At 37.8% G+C, this 19131-nt stretch overlaps 2 protein-coding genes across 2 annotated transcripts; both read left to right on the top strand.

The window, feature by feature from the left end:
- The first annotated feature begins 2854 nt into the window (after nucleotides 1–2854).
- unc45a (unc-45 myosin chaperone A) lies at nucleotides 2855–13280 on the top strand. The gene is made up of 19 exons (XM_083545742.1): nucleotides 2855–3095; nucleotides 3399–3600; nucleotides 3858–4033; nucleotides 5248–5337; nucleotides 5424–5591; nucleotides 5717–5885; nucleotides 6445–6615; nucleotides 6794–6965; nucleotides 7077–7377; nucleotides 8037–8131; nucleotides 9208–9349; nucleotides 9570–9710; nucleotides 9790–9917; nucleotides 10104–10170; nucleotides 10292–10405; nucleotides 10682–10797; nucleotides 10939–11056; nucleotides 11198–11353; nucleotides 11989–13280. Exons 2-19 carry the CDS (start codon nucleotides 3399–3401, stop codon nucleotides 12271–12273), a joined length of 2811 nt encoding a protein of 936 aa, XP_083401868.1. The 5' UTR covers nucleotides 2855–3095; the 3' UTR covers nucleotides 12274–13280.
- Nucleotides 13281–13813: 533 nt separating this feature from the next.
- Nucleotides 13814–15137, top strand: gdpgp1 (GDP-D-glucose phosphorylase 1). The gene has a single exon (XM_083545743.1). The coding sequence runs from the start codon at nucleotides 13951–13953 to the stop codon at nucleotides 15013–15015; it is 1065 nt and encodes a 354-aa protein (XP_083401869.1). The 5' UTR covers nucleotides 13814–13950; the 3' UTR covers nucleotides 15016–15137.
- The last annotated feature ends 3994 nt before the right edge of the window (nucleotides 15138–19131 follow it).

Here is a 19131-nt window from a genome sequence, read left to right as displayed (position 1 = left end):
ATATCAGTCATTTTTTTATATAATAAAAAAATATAATAAAACAGTCAATAAAATTGAAAATAAAATACAAGGTAAAAAAGATTCCTGCTGTAAAACACAGAGAAACTTTGCGTATGGTATATTTATAATACAAAGTCTACTTTATGAGTATCTAATAATACAAAATGTAACTTTAACTGATATGTAGTACTCAAGGAGTACTACAATCTACTACATGTATCAAAAATAAATGTAACGAAATGTGAAATTATAAATGATTTTATATTTCTCCCTTATCTGTGTTAAAAAAATACATCTCTTTATGCACTTCGACTCAATCACTTAAAGCACCATTTCCTTACAAATTTACTATTTGTGTGAATATCAACAATACAATGCTTTATACTCTTATTTGCATGGCTTTATTTGCATTATATTTGTCTTATTTGTATTGCCTTCCAAAGTCTATATAGCTTATATAAAATATATATATAGGTTTGTTGCTGTCAATAAAACTGCAATGAAAAGCTAACATTAAAGGGCAGCTATTATCTCTGCTGCAATGACGAGGGCCTGTGAGAGCCCGAGTACTGAGAATTTTTATTATTTAATCACTTTGGGGTTCATATATGTGTAAATCTGTCTCTGTCTCAACCGCACTTCACCTCACTGGATTGTGACTGGTAATACTGAAATGTAGTAGGTTGAAATAAATATTTTTATACTAACAAATTTAATTAGAAATGCTTTAAGGAGAAATGTACTGTATATAAAATGCCCAGGAGCCCATTCTGATTACTGTGTACAGGCTTTGGACAGATAAGAAAAGAAAAAATCTGCAATATTTGTAACAAAAACTTTGAAGGTCTAAATAAATTGGTTAAGGATAAGAATTCAGATTTTTTTTCCCTCAGATATAATATAAGTACACGCATTCATTTTGAAAAACGCAAAAATAAAGTCTAAATACTCTAGATACTAAAAAGTAGCAAAGTACGGTTGCTTGAGCATTTTCCTTCAGCATGCACAAGCTTAAAATTTTTAGATTGCAGATTCTTACAGATGTTATTTATTCCAAAGAGCATAAATTCACATAAATACACATAAACATAACCCCATACTGAAATCATATAGACTCGTGTGGTATCTGTACAGCATTGTGCAGCACTGCAACAAAACAACATTTATATTTATTAATCTGCTGTAACTGCTCTGTCATGTTCAGGGTTAGTTATGGAGCCTATCCTGAAAACACTGGGAGCAAGACAAGGAAATTAACCCTAAATCCAATGCTAGTCTACTACAGGGCTACAACTCATTCACAGCAATTCCTTACATCTATACTCTTGAACAGTGTGTGTAATAAACTCACAAAAAAAAAAAAGGTTAACTATTTGGTTATGGAAAACACTATGAAAAGCTGTGCAATGGATTTTGCATATGCTATAGTAAAATGAGTCTGGGTAATAAAAACAAGGCACTAGGAGTTTCAGCCAATGTAAAGTTGTAACATTACCAGGGATAAATAAGTTCACTGTATAATAGGAAAAGTAAGAATATAGACACTGTAAACCATTATGCAATCATGCATCATGCAAATGCTATTCTGAAAACAGAATTGAATGAGATTAAATGAGGATGTAAGATGAGTTAGGTGGAGTTAGATGAGTCCTACTTCTTTCACAAGTCCACATAAGCACAATAGGGTTTCATTTACTGTTTTACTGTTTAATTTTGATTTAATGCCTTTATTGTCTCCACATTTACATGGGTTTCTTCCAACTTATCTGGTTTTCTTCCATCTCTGTTGTGCTCCTTAAGTAAATAGATAAATTTTTTTTGATTTATCACTTGCATCTTTGGAAAAAAGGCTCTCATTCTATCGTTTGGGGACATGGCTTTCTTTTGTACCTAAATAGAAAGGAATTAATAGCATCTGTCTTGCAGACCCAGTTGTGTGTTGCAAATGGGTCAGAATGATAGAATGAGAATATTGTTTCTATTGATTCAGCCAAGCAAGTAAGCAATGTTTTGTCTGGGTTTGTTTCAGCTGAGGGGTCTGAGAGCAGCAGCCCAGGGACACAATCATACTACCTAGTCCATGTTCGATCAAGCACAGCAATTACCAGCTTAGAAATGGGACTCAACATCTTTCAGACCTATGTCTCCAAAGTAATACCTGATACACTACAGAAGGATCACTTTAAGTAGTAATCAATAGTGATCCAATATTAGAAAAGATACCTTTAAGGGCTAGCTTTGCCTTTAATTGCTGCAAAGCACTGACACAGAGACTCGATAAAAAAAATGTGAAATCAATGTCTGTGCAATTTTTTTATTTACAAGTTCCTCTGTAAGTTGTTACAATGGACACAATGTCTTGCTTTGCACTATGGCCTGTCATGGAGATAGTGATATTAACTAATACCTGCTGATTAAATTAAGACATTATTTTTAGTTATTCCTTCACTACTGTCTAAAATATGAATCTGCAGGTTCTTTATTTGAAATTGTAATGGTCTATCATTTTGTAGCAAGTTAATGTGTGCAAATAAACCTGATACTTTTATTTCCATAAATCCCTGCCTTCACCCAGCATTCACTATGCATTTTCCTTATAAAGACACAGCTCTGGCTGTAACACAGTCCCTGTAAACCAGTACAGAGTTCCTACAAACTGATGTGCAATCCGCCTTTTATGGTAATACTGAACAGAAAAAAGAGGGCGGTCCAAAAGCATAACGTCATCAACGTGCGCCGTAGGAAGGAATCCAGGAAGTCGAAATATTCTACCCATATTCCAAAAATAAGTCCCGCCTTCTACATTTCCATTGGCTAATTTATCCAATTTCTGTACGATGATTGGTTAGAAGTTAACTCGCTCGTTTTTTTTCCAGCCAATACTGACGCGAAACATAGGTGATTGCAGCAATACGGGTAGGAAAAAACATAGAGCATGACGGAATAATCCAGAAAACCGACAAGATAAACACTAATTGGGTTATGATCAAATAAAAAAAAAAGGTGATTATTTAGTGGTAAAACCGGGTTCAAGGTGTTGGCAGAGTGCTGAGTTCGAGACTGTGTAACTGTGCAGTACGCAAGTGCAGAGGAAGGTAAGGTAGATGTACACATTGTAGACATCAACTACGTTCAGATGCTCCGTTATTTGTTTATAGTTTTTTTATATGACAAGATTTCATCATGCATTATTCTGTGTAATGCGCAAAAGAATATCTTTTGCACACCCTCAGATATAGAGCACCAAACTGTACTATTCTTGATTGAGGTGTAACACATTCCTTTCACTGGAGAAAGTGACTGAAGAAATGGTAGAGTTTCTGCTTTGTTTCCTGAGAATGTAGGTGGACTGTGATATTTGTACATTAATTAGTACACACTGTTCTTTCTTTTTATAGATGACTCAAGACTCCTTAGCTCTTAAAGAAGAGGGAAACAACTTGTTTAAAAGTGGTGATGTGCAGGGAGCTCTGAGCTGCTACACCAAAGCTCTGAAGCTCAGTGAGGGTGAGTCTGAGAGCGCTGTGTTGTACCGGAACCGATGTGCCTGCTACCTCAAACTCAACGATTACAACAAGGCCAAGGCAGACGCCAGCAAAGGTATACCAGTCTAGAAGATGTTGAGAGGATGTTGGGACCAACCAGTGACTCTCACCATCTGAATGAAAATAATGCCGAATCAATTTATTATTGCATGGGAGTAATACATAAATACTACACAAACACAGTGTACATGCTGTGAATTTCCATAATGGACAATCAAGTAGAGCAGTCGTACCTTATTTCCAAAGCAGATTTATGACCAAACTTGCTGCTTTTATATCTGTGAGCCTAACTAAAATTGTATCTTTGAACAGCACTAGAAACAGACCCAGGTGACATCAAGGCTCGCTTCCGGCGTGCACAAGCTTTGCATAAGCTTGGACAGCTTGATCAGGCCTTCCTTGATTCGCAGAAATGCGCACAGCTGGAGCCCAAGAATAAAACATTTCAAGACTTGCTCAGGCAGCTCAGTGCTGAGATTCAACAGAAGGTAGGATTATTTACATTAATACTACAGATACTGAAATGTTTTTTTCTTATTTTGTTTATTTTCAGCATTGTGCATTTATACTGAATACATCGAAACTATGAAATAACACATACAAGTATGTAGTAAACAATAAAATACGGTAAACAACCCAGAATATTTATTCTTTAAAGTAGCCACCGTTTCCTCTGATGACCGCTTTGCACACCGTTGGCATTCTCTCAGTCAGTCTCATGAGGTAGTCACATGGAATGGTTTTCCAACAATCTAAAGGAGATCTCAGAGGTGTTGAGTGCTTGTTGGCTGCTTTTCCTTAACCCTGTTTCACTTCACTACAAATTTTATATATTCAAAATGTTTCTGGTTTATTAGTCAGAAACATTTTTGAATAGTAAAGTCTAATATGTTGCTGTCTCTATAAAAATAAATCATTCACAATGACTTCATTAACAAGGAAAAAGCATAATATTTCTGCATTAAAACAAATATAAACAATGTTTAGTTTTTAAACAAAGTTTTATAACAAAGTGTTTGTATTGTTATGGTGATGTGTTTTAGGGAGATTTGTGTTTAACCGTCATGGAAGGGTCTCCAGAGTCAGCACTTTGTAAAAGTCAACATTTAAGACTAAATACATTATTTTCACTATCCTGAAACTGGAAAGCCCGAGGACCATGTGGTTCCTTTGTATCTTAAGAAAAATTCAGGACAAGACTGTGTATAGCTGCTATAATGTCATTCATGACAAAAACTAACTGATTTTGAGGTAATTCTAAAAGGTATGATGTTACACACATTAAATCTAAAAAAGGAATTCAACATTACCTGCCATTGATTATTTTTCTATAACAGCATTCCACAGCATGTTGTATACCTTAGATTTGGAATTTAATCAGGTAAACCTTTCATACTATACTTTAATTATTGACTGTTGCATATTTACCCCACATTTGCCCGATCAAAAAAGGAGGTCTTCGCTCTGATATCTGGGTTAGAAAGATCACAAATTGTGCATATCAACAGATGGATCAGAGGAAGCAATTTCATACTGTAACTGCCACGTCATTGTCTGGGAGAGTGGCACTGAGTTAAATAATTAAAAGGGCAGAAGTCAGGAACACTATAGCCAACAATCTATTCCATATCACTGACTCTCTTCACTGTTTTAGGCTTTGTCACATGATGCCAACACTGTTTACATGCTTTCATTCCTTTAGGCTGCGCAGCTTTCCTCCACAGACTCTCGTGTTCAGCAGATGTTTAAGCTCCTCTTGGACAACTCTGCACAGGCTTCAGAAAGACAGAAGGTTTTTAAATCTCTTTGCCACTAAGTCATTAATCATTGAAATTGACATTGCCTTGACATCTATGGTGCAAAATTCTGTCTACCCAGGCTGCTCAGAATCTGGTGGTGATCTCACGTGAAGATGCAGGAGCAGAGCAAATCTTCAGGAATGACGGTGTGAAGCTCCTCCAGAAGCTTTTGGAATCTCAGCAGGAGGACATTGTCCTCTCAGCACTCAGAACACTTGTTGGCCTGTGCACAGGACATCAGTCCAGGGTGAGGTGCTGTGTGAACTTGCCAGGCTTGGCAGCTTCACATTACTTCATTTAAATCCATTTATCCCACAGATGGCTTGTGGATAAGTACAGGAGCTGCAAATGCAAATCCCTCTTTGCTTACAGACCATGGCCATTGTGAATGAAGTGGGTATGGACAAGCTGTGTGGTGTCATGGGCTCTGCGGTTTCCTCTGTATCTCTCTCTGCCTGTCACCTGCTTCAGGTGATGTTTGAGGCTCTTACCCAGGGTATGAATAAGGAAGTCAGGGGGAAGGATGAGGCTATACTGCCAGGTGAGTGAGGTTCTTGACCTGTTTCTGAAACATGCATACAGGAATACTTGCTCACATCACTGTTTAAGTTTTGAGGAACAGTGATTTCATTGTTTTTTTTAGTACAAGGAAAGAAGAGGTTTGTGCTTAATAAGCATAAAATGCCACAAATTAGTGGGCGTTTATAGAGTAGAGGAAAAATAAAAAATATAGAATAGTAGTATATTTGCTTTTGTCAGCTTTATGTACTTTTATTCTGAATAAATTTTTGTAGATCGTGATACTATTACAGCTCACAGATTTGCATTTATGCGTGCATTTGTGATCTATGCATTTATTCTTTAAATCGTAGTCAAAAATGCTAAGCATTTATTAAAATGTTTTTACATTTTTTTATTTTCACAAACATATGTCTTGGTATATGTGTGATATATGTGATATATGTGTTGGGCTTTGGACTAATATACTGTATAATGGATTTCCTCTTTATATTCTTAAGCTCAATTTTATTCTTTAGTATCAGTATGGAGTGTATAAGACAGTGTCCATGTAGAAATGTCCTTTTGCTTCTGTGAGGTAGAACCATCCCGTGAGCTGCGTTCCATGCTGCACCATCTTATTGACATGCTACCTGCATCATGTGTGTCTGGGCCTGGACGTGACAGTGCTATCAACCTCCTGGTCAAACAGGTGCCCCGGAAATCTCAGAAAAACCCAGACAATTCCCTTAGCCTGTGGGTCATTGATCAAGGTAATGAGCCGTACAGCATGTGGTTAAAATTAAGACACACATTTGTGACCATGGACAGCATGTGCAAATAAGTGCATTATGCATTTAATTTCTTATTAGAATCACATTATGCAGCATATGTTCCCAGGCATGGTAGAGGAGTTTCTTATGCCTCTATTTTCAACTGTCTGTCCTACAGGCCTAAAAAAGATTCTTGAAGTGGCAGGGACTGTTCCTCAGATAATGGATGGACCACCTCTCACTGACAATACATCTATGAACTGCTCTGTCCTGCTTAATAAGTTATATGTTGATCTGAAGAGTGACAAAGAGAGGGAGAACTTTAATAAGCTGTGTGAGGATTATATCCAGTGAGTATATCCGTGATGAAAATTTTGACTGAGAAGGAAAATTTATTTGCTTCTAGTCATCACAAATGGGTTAGATTTAGGGTTACTTGTTAAAGTGTGCTTTCTGTGTAGGTACCATTTCCAAGGCTCGGGCTTGGAAAGCAAACTCCGTGCAATACAGACTGTGTCAGTGTTGCTGCAAGGCCCCAGTGATGTGGGAAACCGTACGCTGGAGATGTCAGGCATGATGGATGCTGTCATTTCTTTGTGTGCCTCTGAGAATGTCACCCATCAGCAGGTAGCGGTAGAGGCACTCATCCATGCTGCGGGCAAGGCCAAGAGAGCGTCCTTCATCACAGCAAATGGAGTGGCACTTCTGAAAGACCTTTACAAGAAGAGCGAAAATGAACAGATACGGGTTCGAGCACTTGTGGTGAGTATTTACTAACACCACGTTGGTGATTTAGTTTCTTAAAATAATGCAATAATATTCCCATTGCCCCTAATAATAACTGCAAATCCGCTAGTACATGTCGTTTTTTAAATTTTGCCTATTTCGTTTTGCACTGGATCTGCCTAACAAGTGATGTAAGCTCCTGTTTAGAATTTTGCAGTTTGTATGTACTGTACAAAAACCAGTTTATTTAAGACAGTAAATCCTTTTTAATGAATCGAATATACAAATCAGAGTGCATTTGCATTATTATTATTATTTTTTAAATCAGATCTAAAGTTAATTTCACCTGCAATTGAGGCCAAACATGTTAAACAAACAAGGCAAAGTATATTCATACAGTCAACTCCAGAATATTCCCTCAAAATAAAATAAATGCATGGATTATCCATGAAAGGAATAATCCATGCAAAAAGTGATATTTTTAGTAATATTGTACTAGTTAAATTTGACTGTAAATTACTTTAAGAATATTTTAACCTTTTGCTAAATTTGGTTGTGATTCCATTTTCTAAGTTGTTTAATGTGTATTGGTGCAAATAGCTGGGAAGAATATCTCATATTCATCCATATGTCAGTACCAAGTAACAAATACACTGGTCATGTTTTGAGTCTGGATTATATGTGGTGTTTTACAGGGATTGTGTAAACTTGGCTCAGCTGGAGGCACTGATTTCAGCATGAAGCAGTTTGCAGAGGGGTCAACGCTCAAACTTGCGAAACAGTGCAGGAAGTATGTTTTTCATCTCTAAGCATATTAAAACTGATAAGAAGACACATTGAGATGTTTGCCTAAAGTGAAATATTAACATTTTTTGCAATACTGAAATATTGTCCAAGGATTTAAAGTCTTGTGTAGAAGTGAAACTGCATGATGTTTTTGTATTTTAGAGAGGAGAGGTCAAAGTTTTGATTTTATCTGAGTTATATTTATATTTGAGTTATATTATATACAGTTTCTATTTCCAGTATTTTATGTGCTGCTTATTTTGGCCATTCTTCCTTAGATTTGTTTGGATATGAGCAATATGATCAATACCGTAATTTCCGGATTATTAAGCGCACCCAAATATAAGCCGCACCCACTGAATTTTACAAAGATTTTTACGCCGCACCTGTCTATAAGCCTACATTGAAACTAATTAACTTTACACAGGCTTTAATGAAAGACAGTGTCTGTTACACGACTTGTATCTAAACAGTAGCCTACCAAGAAAGTCATTGTTCACTGTCTCCCTCCTTCCTTTCACAACAATTTCTCTCAGGAGTTTTTCTTTTGGCGTCGTCGTGCGTTTAAAAATCACCATCGGTGAAGCTTTTCTCCCGATGCCGTGCAGCTCAGAACACAGGTGAAGTGCGTTTTTTTTATGCCCGGTTGTTTTCAGTGTGACGAATGATTCACGTTTCCTGTAGACAGTCCGAGTGAGCAGCAGGTGGAACATCATCCATATTTATGATGCGGTGCGGCCCGATTCAGTGAGAGCACATCTGATTTAATATAAATAATTTCATTGGTTCACCTGAACCCGTTCGGCAATTTCATTGGTCTAATGTTATGGGGCTCAGTTTTTTGGCTTGAAGCTTTGAATTCAGGAAAAACCCAGGAAAAATCCATAAATTAGACGCTTCATTGTTTGAGCTGCGGGGTTCAAAGCCTGGGAAAAAGTAGCGGTTTATAGTCCGGAAAATACGGTAGTTCACATCATAAATGATCACTAGACTGTACATTTTATTGTTGGTTTTAAACTCATTGAGGTGCGCAAAAAGAGGGGGTACAATAGCTTTCTGTAATGTGTGATATTTTTGCAGGTGGCTATGCAATGATTCTCTTCCACCGACCTCTCGGCGCTGGGCCGTCGAAGGCCTGGCCTACCTAACCTTTGATGCTGATGTGAAGGAGGATTTGGTGGAGGATAAGAATGCCCTTCAGGCCATGTTTCAGCTGGCTAAGGTGAATGCAAAATGTGTCCTGTGTAAGAATGATGGCATTAAATTCATAAGGGCACACAGTGTTCTGTGTCATATGCCAGCAGGCACCAATACTTTTCTGGATATTTCCATTAGGCAATCATTTTTTTAATGCATATTTTTCCCATGTGTCTATTTATCAGTAAAAGGGGGAATATGATATTTTTATCCCACATGCATTCATTCCCTTTTCCTTCCTGTAGTCTGAAGATAAAACAGTACTGTTTGCTATTGGGTCTACGCTGGTAAACTGCACCAATAGTTATGATGTCGAGAAGCCGGATCCTCAGTTAGTAGAATTGGCCAAATATGCCAAACAGCATGTACCAGAGGAGCATCCAAAGGTATCAACTAATAAAACATTTAGTAATCTTTATCATTTAGGAATGCAAATGAGAAATTGATAAAGTTGTTGGTCTGCAGGATGCAAAGCCTTTTGTGGAGGAGCGTTTGGTCAAGCTTTTGGAGGCAGGGGTGGTTTCAGCTTTGGTGTGCATGGTTAAACAAGAAAGTCCTGCTCTCACTGATACATGCAGAGAAAGTATTGCCAGGTGTGTATATTTGATACAGAATAATTGCCTACCATAAAGATTTGATAAAAAACCCCACATGTAATATGAAGTATATGTTGCTCAGATACACTGTGAACGCTGATAGCAGTTCATTTCTCACACTCTTTAGCATTTCCTAATAACATTTTATTTTTATTTATTTATTTATTTTCCCTAACTTTTTAGGGTGTTCCTGGCTCTAGTAGAACGCCAAGAAGATCGGGGAATGGTAGTGGCACAGGGTGGAGGAAAAGTAAGAAGATCCCCCACCACTAGCTAAAGCAAAATATTTTCTAAATTCTTTCTAAAGTGATATGAGATACCATCTAATTATTTAATTATGTATTGATTAAAATGTCTTTATGATCATGCAGGCATTATTACCGCTGGCCTCAGAAAGCACAGATGTGGGTAAAATCAAAGCAGCACAAGCACTGGCCAGAATTGCCATCACCTCAAATCCTGAGATTGCCTTTCCTGGGGAGAGGGTAAGACAAAATTGTATTATTCTGATTCAAAATTCATTATATTCATAAAACAATAATAATATATGATCACATTTTCATATATTATTTAAACTACTAAAATATATGTATTTATTTAAGCTTATGATTAAAAAAAAAAAAATAAAACACTTTCCCTGGTGAACATTTTATTGGCACTTATTTTTGCTATAGTTTAATCTGTTTCTTTTTTTTTTCTTGGACGGAAACTTTAATGGAACTGTGAAGGTTGACACATTTTAATGATTGCTGTTTTTGCAGGTTTATGAAGTGGTGCGTCCTCTTGTGAATCTCTTGGCTCTGGATTGCTCTCTGCTGCAGAACTTTGAGGCTCTGATGGCACTTACTAATCTAGCTGGCATTAGTGACAGACTTCGGTTAGTCCAAAACAATACATGAACACACTGGCAGGCCATGAGAGTTGTAAAATTACAATCATGGGTTAAAACATGTCATTTTAAATGTTAGCTGAGAGAGAGAGAGAGCATTGATCAATTTTCACCTGTTTTGGATATCAGACAGAAGCTAATTAAGGAGAAAGCCGTGCCTAAAGTGGAGGGCTACATGTTTGAGGAGCATGACTTGGTGCGAGCAGCAGCCACTGAGTGCATGTGTAATTTGATCTTAAATCCCGAGGTACATCTCAGTTTTACAATATTATTAAATGGTGTGTTGGCATGTTCCTAAACCCTAACACTCTGACCCTAGTGCTTCCCAATTTCTCTTTTATTGGTTTTTATGTTGCAATCTGTGGTTTTCTGTTTGCAAATTCCTCAGGTGCAGAAACTCTACCTGAATACAGACAGTGACCGACTAAAACTCTTGGTATTGTACAGTGGGGAGGATGATGAGAGACTGAGGAAGGCTGCTGCAGGAACCCTGGCAGTGCTCACTGGAGAAATGCCAGAGCTGTGTGCAAGGATCCCCAGCACAGTAAGCTGTTTCAGTATATTCGTCCTCAAAGCTGTCTAAAATTTTGCAGTTGAAAAATATTGATTATAAATAGAGAGAGAATAGTTATTTCACATAAAGGTTGTGTTTTTGGAGCAAAGGCTGGACAACTGTATGCTTAAAACATGCAGGGATGGTGCTAGGGGTTAAAAATAATTCATTATAACTGGAACGCTAAGGCCAAATGTATGTAAAGCATTCTTTATAAGAGGGACATCATCATAAGGGAAAGTTGTGGGTTTTGTATGCACAACAATGTCTTTTTAAGGCACTTTCTCTGATAACTTTCAACAAACCGATTTGCATTAAGAGTAGATATGACTGGAGCAGTAACCTGGGGCTATGACAATACACAAAGGATTAGATAGACTTGCATTCAACATATACGTTTTTTGTATTTATATTATTATAAGATATACTGTGGCCAGAAATGTGCCCACATACATGAATAGCCTTAATTTATATGCTGAAGGCAACCAAAGATATTTAGGACTTGACTAAACTTATTGACCGAGGGTTTACCAAGACATCATTTTGCCTCTTGCATAGCTAGCGGTCTGTAGAAAGTGTTTTCTTTACAGCTCAGTAATTCTCTTCATGTCTGTTCTTCGTTTTAGACCAGTCACTGGTTGGAGATCCTGCAGGCTCTGCTGCTGAGTGACAGCCAGGATCTGTGTCACCGTGGTGCTGTCATCACGATGAACCTGATGCAGGCAGAAAGGAGTCTAGCTGAAAAACTAATGGAAAGTGAGGTGCTGGAGATCCTCTCTGTCCTGGCTAAAGGAACTGAAGCTAGCAGGGCTCCGGTCACTAGAGCAGCCCAGCGCTGCCTAGACTTAGCTCTAGAACATGGCCTTATTAGGAGCAACGATGGCAAAACCGGTGGAGAATTTCAGCCATAATTGGTCTATCCATACACAGGAATCTCACTACAAGTCTTAATTCTAAATTTGCATATCTTCTTTTCAAATGTAATCTCAGTAAACATTTATTTCTTTAGAACTCTGCTAGTGGATGCACCCACAACCAGAGCACTATTTTTTTTTTAACAGATATCAAGACTGAAATTAAAATAGGCTGCAAGGATGAGAATCTGTATATCAGATCTACTTATTTAATATCACCCTTTAAACCGTGATTTATGCTGAGGTGAAAGCAGAATTCCAACCGCTTCTTTCTAAGTGGTGTTTTTATCCCCTGCTGAAAAATTAATCTTATTCCAATACAGGCTGAGTTGGCAGACTTTCTTTTTCAGCTGGTACCTGCTGGTGACGGTTTCCGAATTACTGCTAATGTAGTTATTTTGAAGAAAATACTGTGGGTACCAGAACCCTCGGCTAATACAGCGGGAGTTTCACATGCTCCTTCTGTCTCTACACGGGTTTGTTAAATGCGTTGGTGACTTTAAAGTGGCCCTAGTTGTGAATCCGGGTATCATGTTGCTGTGTAATTGATTGGTGTATTTCTGTGCCTCACCAAGTGTTTGCAGTACAAGTTCTGAATTCATTACTAGACTGACTAGGATAAAGAGGATGATAAATGACTTAAGTTCAAACTAGCTTGACAAGCTCAGCCTGTTGATTTCACCTTAAGAAGTTGGTCATACCAAGCTGGATCTTTCAGATGGTTCTTCACAATAAAAATGTAGAGACCAAATATGTATTTTTCTACCACTTATATGTACTGATTTTTTAGTTTTGTTTTGTTTTGTTGTACTGTCCTGCATTCCAATTAAATTATCCATCACTGTGTCATGTAGTGCTTCTGTATAATACAGAAAGTGTTTGTGATCACGCTGTCTTCACCGAAGCTACATCACGTTCATTGCGACTGAAGGGTTTTTTATAGGTTTAAGCTTTTATAGAAATATCGATGGACCACAGTAAAATAAACTCATAAACAAACACAATCTATGCGTTGAGTAGATACTGTTCACCTTCTCACACACTCCAGGTGTCATAGTGGTTTAGGAAAACCACGTGGCAAACCACAAACACCGGACCAATAGAAGCGGTGGTAAGAATGACGTGAGGACGGAAATGAAACCTTTGTGTTGCCAGGTCTCCGAAATATATTTTATTCTTCTGCTTTCGGCTGCTGCCACTAGGGGTCGCCACAGCGGATCATCCGTCTCCATTCTCTCTAATTATATATATATATATATATTAGATTGTAAGCGACAAAACGTATTGATCATTTATTTATATGTATGTATCAGATTTGATACTAAGAAGATACGTGCAGATTTGGCAACTAAGAAGGCTTTCCGGAATCAATCATGAAACCAAATCATGAGGATGTGTTGAGATATGATTCTCCGGTGAACCCTCCCAGAATTGGGTTTTGGTTGACTTAGGATGAATTAGAAGTGTAATCTATTTCTCCTCCTCCTTCTTCTTCCGGCTTCTCCCATTAGGGGTCGCCACAGTGGACAATCATAAATTATACGTGTAATACACGTGGTGAACCCGGAACCGGTTTTACACCAGATGTTTCCCCGATGTCTCACAAGTGTTCATTTTTATTCCACCCACAGTGACATTTAAAGCCTGAAAGAGCTTCCGTTTGCATGTACAGCCATGGAGGGTCAGCAGCACATTTTCACTTACACCGACAAGGACTTCGTGTACGACGTGAGCCGGCTCGATGGAGAGACTCCTGCTGCTTCCAGGTTTGATGTCGCCCTGAAAAGCGGCTGGGAGGAGAAGATGAGCTGCGGGCTTTTTAGATATAATTTGGGCGATTTGGAGACTCGAGTGTTAGCCGGTAAGTGTGGATATGTCGCTCAGCTCAACATTCAGAGAGGCATCGAAAGGAGGAAACCTCAGGAAATCACGAGCATCAGACAACAGTTCGACCCGAAACAGTTCCACTTTAATCAAATCAATTCGGCAGAAATCTTGTTTGGGATGCACAAAGCGGAAGTGACGTCATCACCGAGAACGTGTGTTGTGATCATTAACGTGAGCCCGTTAGAGTTTGGTCACTGTCTGCTTCTCCCCGAACCTTCCCGGTGCCATCCTCAGATCTTAACCCCTTTAGCGCTCCAAATCGGGATCGAGTCTATGTTTCTTAGCGCCGATCTTGGATACAGAGTCGGATTTAACAGTCTCGGGGCGTTTGCTTCCGTTAATCACCTGCACCTTCACGGATATTACTTAAATCACTCATTACGGGTCGAGCGAGCCCGAACAGAACCGATCCTCCCCACGAAGAGCTTTTACCGGCTTATAGACTTCCCCAAAGCCTTCATGTTTTACACGGACGGCCAGGAGGACACGTGCGCCCTCGCCGCCACAATCTGCAAACTCACCGACCATCTCGTAGAGAGAAATATCGCCCACAATGTTTACATGACCCGAGGCTCCCACCCGGACTACAAACACACATCCGAGCTGTCAATGCGCTTCGGTTTGCGTGTCTACATCTGGCCACGAGTGTCTTGTTTTGGAGCGAAAGAGGAATCAGCCTTTAACGTGGCCCTGTGTGAACTGGCCGGACATCTTCCGTTCAAAAACAGTCAGGATTATGAGAGCTTGGACGAGGATGGAGTCAAAGCTATAGTTCAGAGACACCTTCTTAGTGATGAAGAGTTTTCTGACTTAGAAAAACAAATTGTTGTAACCTTCATAAACAGCAGTTGACCAGAGCAGAGTGCTGAATGTGGTTTAAAGCTCTATGTAGTTGTGTGTGTTTCAATATGTTGTCTATAATAACAAGTGTTTCCTTAAAGGCAGCAGAGGACAATAAAATATATATACCTGAATTATTTGGTTTTTTTATTGACTATTTCATGGCAAAACTTATTTTCTTTACAGTTTGGTCATTTTGCCATATTGGTCAACTACACAAACCGCCTTTTTATACTTTGTCAGGAATATACACTGCTCGTGTTTTACCATTGGGGGAAAGAAGACAAAATAAAGTGCTACATACGTAAGATTACACACGAGATATTAGAGTTTTATTTGACGCATTGTAGATGGAAAGTACTATCTCTGCTGTAAAATTCCAGGTAAATGTGAGCGGAAAGCAAAAGTGATGAGAATATTTGATGAGTTAACACGAAGGAATGTCTTGTTTAAGTGATTTCTGATTATGATGGGTAATACTGAAGTTATGATCAATTACTTTCTATTTTCTCTGTAAGGAATAGAGAGCGTTACTAAAATGTTAATTCTAGTTAAAGCATGCAATGCCGCTTTTCATCCACAACAAGGCGCTGTTGGCCAGGTTTTTTTTGCCAATCACCTAACTAGTGGTTAGGATTCGGCCGACGCGGCCCGGGTTCGATTCCCGGTCAGGGAACCAACCCCAGCCAATAGGGTTGCACAAGCCAGTGCACTCTTAGTGCCGGTCCCAAGCCCGGATAAATGGGGAGGGTTGCGTTAGAAAGGGCATCCAGCGTAAAAACATGTGCAAAAATCGAACATGCGGATCATGAATGAGGATGATCCGATGTGGCGACCCCTAATGGGAGAAGCCGAAAGAAAGTATTACTGCGAGTTAAGAAAGCAGCACTGAGAAGTCTGCAACCTCAGAAAGCAGAAATCCTAAAGAAACCATTCTATTAGATTAAATTTAACATTAAACTGTGCGTCTGAAATGGTTAACATGGCCAGTCTGTCATTACCACACATTATTATGCAACTTTATTATTAGTAGCTTATAATTGTTTGGTCACATGCTACTTAACATTAATGCAGTTGTATTTCAGTATTTCCTTTGCTCTTGTCTGTGTTTTAGGAAGTCCATATAAACTTTGTTCATACTCATTTACTTCCATCTTCACTTTACCAAGAGCTTATCCTAGAAACAGTGCATATGAGGCAGGAATACACCTTAAAAAGGATGCCGGCCCTCACACACCCTCGTCCAAACACTCAATAACTTCTTATTAACACTCTGTCATCATATTTTAGGAAAATCTTTAGACTATCTTTAAACTAACTTGGGCACAGGGTGAACATCTATAGAAACACTGCACAGACTTTAACTTGAGCTTGAGATTTGAACTGGGACCAGTGAAACAGGATGACCCCCTGTCTCTTCAGGGGGGGAAAAATAATTTTTAATCCCATTTTTAATCCCATTAACCAGATACTTTAACACACTTTATCAAAACAGCAAAGCAAAACTTCTACAGTAGTGCATCCCAACAGTAACTACATGCTTTACCTTCATGTTCATTCTAAATGATCATTAAACTAATAAAGTTTCTAGAGAAGGATTAGTACAAGCTGTGCATAGTAAAAGAACGGAAATATTTGTGTAAACTTATCAAATAAGCCAATAGTTTAGAAACATGGTTACACAAAATGTAAACAAACAGTAAATAGAAATCTGTGAAATCTGGAAATGGAAATTAGCAATGCATGGAGTTTAATAATATTGTTCAAATTATATAAATAAACGTAAAAAATAAATGTCACTTATTTTATGTATAATATATTGTTTTTCTACAGCACTCAATTTGTCTTGCGCTACTTTGTGCATTTTAGCTAACTTTCATGTACAAAAAAACTGTATCATTAATTCATTTTCTGACACCAGTGTGTAAGCCGTGTGAATAAACACACCTGGGTTCAATTAAAACTGACTAAATGTTGCATGAGGAGCAAGGTATCAGAGCAGTTAGTGGTGTTGCTCACATCTACATGGTCTCTGTTTTGGTTATAGCTCAGGTTTCTGTTTGTGTGGGGTGGTAGAGATGAATAAATGAATATAGTACAGGTAAAAGACCCCTAATGAAATGCCCTGTGGGTGGTATATGGTTTTTTAAACCTGGTACTAGCACAATGACCAGTATTATATCATCACTCTTTAGGTGTTACACTACTCTTTACACGCCTAGTGTCTCCCTGGAGGATCAAAAATGCCCTGCCTTCCAGATCATCTGCAGCTCTTTCGGTGTACAAAGCTTACACAGACATGTGACTGCAAAACAATACACTATCCTTTTCTAAAAGTCCCTTAACTTTACTAAAGAGCTATTATGAAACAGATAGGGGCAAAAGAAATAAGCAGATAACTAACCCCTACCTATAAAATGTCAAAAAGAAGCAATATTTTACTACATTTTATTGTCTAACTGAGTATTATGTCATTGTTTGCATTAATATTATTAATGCATTAAGCCATAGATTAACATTTTAGTCTATTATACTTGCAACCATTGGCATATTCGCTGGCATGGAATCATGAGCTTGAACCAGGATTTGTTAGTGCTGGACTGTTAATCAAGTCCTTATTGATCAGAACACAGTATTATCCACAATTATGCTGTTTTTGATATTTGGTACAAACACTTATATACATTTAAGAATTTTGTAAAGCGTATTTCATATTTTAAAGTAAAAGTAACAGAATTTATAAATATTGTATAAATTATTACCCAAACAAAGTTAAACTGTTATTTACATAATTGTTGGTTCACAATGATTATGAAAATTGTAGTACTTTCATTTTAAAATCCTAAATACAGTTGACTAAAACATTAAATCTATTTTAGTGTTTATATAAGTGAATAATTGATTGCAGGCATTTTTATGTTCTGTTTGTTCATGTTTTATCCTAATGCCAATTAAAAAAAGGACCTCCTCAAAATATCAAGGCTGCATTTCCCTCTGAATTCCTACTGTTATGTTTCTGACTTTACAACTTAAATGCTGGAGTCTGTGGCTTTTCCATAACTGTAGCTAAACAGCTACACATACCAAGTGAACATCTGTGCAGAGCTTTATAAAGCATCACTGATGTAATATGTGCATTAGAAGACTGTAGTTGAACAAGCTGATCTGTAAGGGAACAAATACCTGAGAAAATATTTGTCTGGGTTTTCTTTCACAATTACAATATTTATTTTTTTCTAAATAAGTATCACTGCCTTTTCTCTCTTTTTTAAAAGGCTGATTTAATTAATCCCATTGCCACCAATGCATATTATTTCCAGATGATGGTTTTTGTAACCAAGGCAAGCTTAATCAGAAGAGACCTGTGTCATCTGTTCGCAGCATCCTGGTCTATTTCTTGTGCTGTGCATCTGATAGCTTGCATCTATCACATTACACTATAATGGAAAAACTTAATTTCTTTTTTGTTAAAATGGTTGATGGTTGTCTTGCATGTTTACAGTTTTGGTCTTGTGTATACTGTCTCCTTGAATTATGATAGTAATGCTACTTACTGGAAAAGGTCATGTAATCATGTAGCATGCCCATGGCTAAACATAGTCATTCATAGAATGCGGGTGTGTGTAGTCTATGTGGGTTTTATTCTTTAAGACATGAACCACCTGATATCAGACATCTTATACATTATCAGTAAACTTTTTATCCTGGTGAAGTCTGTGGTGTATTCATGTCATTTCCTGGGAACAATACAGTCCACTCCAAGTATTACGTGAAGTGTGAGGAAACAAGAGCTCCTAATGAAAGCGTCACATACACAGTGAGAATGTGTAAAACTTCACACAGACAGTAACCCGAGCTCAAAATGAGATGTTGCCCCCTGAAGCTGTGAGACGATCCTCTTCAGCAGCTATTATTTAACGCTTTTAAATCATTGTTTGTGTTATCACTATTATTGTTATTATTATTTGTGGGGTTTTTAAATGCTTGATGATCTTGATGTTTCCAAGCTTGGAGATAAATGTTTTTAGTGACCATTTTACATAAAGTTTTCTTAAGTTAAAAAATAATAATAAGAAGAAGAAGAATGCCATGTTTCTGAAAGAACACCAGTGGAGCTCTATAAAGATT

Source organism: Silurus aristotelis (assembly GCF_946808225.1).
Source record: "Silurus aristotelis genome assembly, chromosome: 7".
Lineage (NCBI taxonomy): Eukaryota > Metazoa > Chordata > Actinopteri > Siluriformes > Siluridae > Silurus > Silurus aristotelis.
This window is presented reverse-complemented; position numbering and strand designations above follow the sequence as displayed.

Excerpts from the sequence above, each read along its gene's own strand:
- gdpgp1 (XM_083545743.1), top strand. The coding sequence starts at position 13,951 with ATGGAGGGTCAGCAGCACATTTTCACTTACACCGACAAGGACTTCGTG.
- unc45a (XM_083545742.1), top strand. The coding sequence starts at position 3,399 with ATGACTCAAGACTCCTTAGCTCTTAAAGAAGAGGGAAACAACTTGTTT. Across the intron at positions 3,601-3,857 it reads CAAGGCAGACGCCAGCAAAG|CACTAGAAACAGACCCAGGT; the intron begins GTATACCAGTCT and ends ATCTTTGAACAG. Across the intron at positions 6,966-7,076 it reads CTGTGTGAGGATTATATCCA|GTACCATTTCCAAGGCTCGG; the intron begins GTGAGTATATCC and ends CTTTCTGTGTAG.